Here is a 3326-nt window from a genome sequence, read left to right on the forward strand (position 1 = left end):
ATAATTTACAATATATTACAATAAATCATAAATTTTATGATTGGAAATAGTAAAAACAGAAATAAATTAACGAGCTAAAAAAAAAAAAAAAAAAACCTACTAATTAGTAATTTAAATTAGTTAGAATTACATAGTTATTAAAGGTATAATGATAAATTTAACATTTATCCATTTTGTTATCATTTTATATATGGACCGTCTTGTAACATTTTTGGAAAGACTGACAACAATTTGTGTCATTCCTTGCACAGTGGCAAAGTCCGGTAAAAAAGGCACCGACTGAGAATCTCTTGAGCTAAAAAATATTTGGCAGAAGATGTAGACGTCTGTTTCGTGAAACAACAAATGTCTTGAAGTTTATATAAAAAAAAAGCTGGCGCCACCTAAAGAATTTTTTTTTAAGCCGCAATGAGTAAATTTTATGGCGGGTATTTATTTTTATTCGTGTAAAAATTACGTCATGTGTTAAGGCGATAAACTTTATTCGTATTATGTTGCATCATATACGGAAATAAAATGAAAGTTTGAAGGAAAAACAAAACAAAACCAAAAAAAAAAACAAAAAACGAAAAGAAATAAAGATAAAAAAATGCAACGAATTAAGTTTTGTTTTGAGATACTATTAAGTTATCTAGGTGACTATCAGAAGAAGGCGACTGTTTGCAAAATATTACACTATTAATGATACGCTATCACTAGAAAAACGTTGACCTCTTTTCCAGAGCAGATTTTCGCGTTACCAGGAAATATATTTAGAAATAAACTTTTGGTCAAATATTTTAAACGGTCCTGCACACGAGGTTAAGATTTTGAAAAAAGTGTCTAAAGTTTGAAACCAAATAAAACTCAAAAAAAAAAAAAAAATTTAAAAGTACCATACAATGTTATCTTAAAATACAGAAAACGTCTTAGGAGCGTTTTTTTAGCGCCTAACACCATTTTATACTGCGGTTTCAAAGTTAAACGTTTAAGCTAAAAAAATTCTTATCAAGTTAATTTATAGAATATGAAGATATTTACAGTTTTATAAAATATGAAGATATTTACAATTTTATAAAATATGAACATACTTAAAACTTTATAAAAAATGAACATATTTACAATTCAATAAAGTCAATTACAAATTTAAAAATACTTGATTACAAATCAATTGTTAACAACTTCCGTAGGCCGTTATTTGCAAGCTTCCTTTAGAACGTACGCTTCTTGTTTCCTCACGAAAAAAGCCTGGAAATCTTTTAAAACAGCTTTTTGTTGAAAAGCATTCTTGGTCATCAACACGTAGCCGAACACTTCTTTATGAAAGCTTTCCTTCCCATCTGTAAGCATGCTGCATTGAAAGTTCACTAAGACTTTTTTTTCGTGCTCAAGGGTGACAGGGTTATTTTTAGAACTGATGATTTCTTGGTTTGGGGATACTTCCAACACTTTGATGGTTCCTACTTTTGAGTTGAGTTTAAAGATATCATATGTTTCACCGGCGTTTAAGACATTAATTGCAAAAGCAAAGCCGTTTTCAAAATTGCTGTCTGACCAAAAAAAGTTATTGTTATTAAGTATGTCATCACTCTCAAAAGTAAATCGTTTGCCGTAGCCTTGACCAATGCTCTCAAGCAATAAGCTTCTGCCACCAAACAGAAATTCTGAAGAATTATTTAGACGAACGTTGTAATGGAATCCAGGTACAATGTCTGGGTGAACATATGTTCCAATGACTAATTTTTCATGGTGTTTCATTGAGGGAACTGTGTACGAGGTTGGCAGATCACCGATAGATTTGCCAGATACAACATTCTTATCGGAAATTTCAACAGTTGTAATGTCGGGAAGGACATCGCGTTTTAAGTTTTTCAAGTTAAGCATTTTGTACGGGTTTCTTGTTTAAAGTACAAAGATAATAGGCTGTCTTTATATAACACTTTTCACGTTTCTGACACGTGTAACTTGATAATTAATGCATACCAATCGTCTCAAAAACAAATACCATTCCGCTCAGCGGATTAATCACGTTGCGAACACGATTATTTTTCTTTTCCAGAGAAGATTTTAAGATTTTAATTTAAAAAAAGTCTTTATCAAAGAAATTGATGTTAGTTACAGTTCCTCCAAAAAATACTATTTTAAAGCAAGAACACAATTTATAATGAAAGATATAGATGAACCAAGATATATATGCGCAGATTTCTTTTTAACTAAAAATTAGATTTCCTCTTTACATTCACAAATGACTTTTTTTTTTTGTTCGTCAAAGTTAGTTTTTACACTCTGAAATTTTACGCAACATTATTACGCGAATTAAAATCGAATTTCTAAAATTTAAAATGAATATTACTAATTTTAATTTCAAGTCAAGAATAGACAAATCAGGGAAATATCTTATTTCTGAAATTAACTTGTTAAAATCATAATGTAAACGTGATAACAGAAAAAAATCCAAAAAAATAAAATTAGTCTAAACACGAGTAAGATTTCGTCTGGACCAGATTATTTTAAATAAAATATTTAAAATAATGATTAAAAAAAAAAAAAAGGCCATAAAGGTGCTTTGTAAGAAAAGAGGTAATTTACAAACCTCAAGTTATAGGTTTCAGATGATTGTTTCAGGTGAAAGTTTCAGGAGACGTTGCAAAGACCCTATTCAGTATTTTAAAACTTTTTTTAAAAAAAAACGTTTAGATGATATTTGTTTCAGATATTTTTTACACTTAATCAAACTTTACAGTTTATAACTTAATATGAAAATTGATATGAAATTTAAATGATGTTAAAAATAAAATGATTAACACATATATTAAAAACACTACACATATATTAAAAACACTACACATATATTAAAAACACTACACATTAAAAAATCGACTTATAAAAACTTTTTTTAATGTTAATTTTAAAATTCAAAATTTTTTTTTTGTGTGTGTGATAAAATTATAAACAGATTTTCGAATTCCCGCGCTAATAAATACGCGTGTATCATCGTTTCAATTACAAATGAAATAGTGAGCACGAAATTATTGTAATTTAAACAAGATTCTTAAAAATAAGAACTGCAAGCAAGTAAAATGTAAATGTTTTAGAGAAATATTTAACAGCGAAAAATCGCGAATAAATAAGACACAGCTGTGTTAATGTAATTAGGGTAAGAGAAAATAAATTCAACATTTGAATCAAAATCTCGATGAAAGTTATAATAAGTTCATAAAAGAAGATTTGTCGTTATATTCGTGGCCATGCTTTATGTTTTTCTGCTAGATTTGTTATTTGAGCAAGCTTTTGTTTTCATTTGCATTATTGCTAAAGCAATATTTAATAACATTGATTTAAATTAT

At 28.1% G+C, this 3326-nt stretch overlaps 1 protein-coding gene across 1 annotated transcript; it reads right to left on the bottom strand.

Annotated features, from left to right (window-relative positions):
• Positions 1-431: 431 nt before the first annotated feature.
• On the bottom strand, positions 432-3110 carry LOC145195352 (uncharacterized). Its single transcript, XM_080073181.2, has one exon. The coding sequence runs from the start codon at positions 1861-1863 to the stop codon at positions 1174-1176; it is 690 nt and encodes a 229-aa protein (XP_079929307.2). The 5' UTR covers positions 1864-3110; the 3' UTR covers positions 432-1173.
• Positions 3111-3326: the final 216 nt, after the last annotated feature.

The sequence above is a fragment of the Hydra viridissima genome, unplaced genomic scaffold (assembly GCF_058129835.1).
Source record: "Hydra viridissima isolate aposymbiotic clone 2 unplaced genomic scaffold, HvirCarnegie_v1 scaffold_13, whole genome shotgun sequence".
Lineage (NCBI taxonomy): Eukaryota > Metazoa > Cnidaria > Hydrozoa > Anthoathecata > Hydridae > Hydra > Hydra viridissima.

Coding starts and splice junctions, on each gene's coding strand:
- LOC145195352 (XM_080073181.2), bottom strand. CDS start 1,863: ATGCTTAACTTGAAAAACTTAAAACGCGATGTCCTTCCCGACATTACA.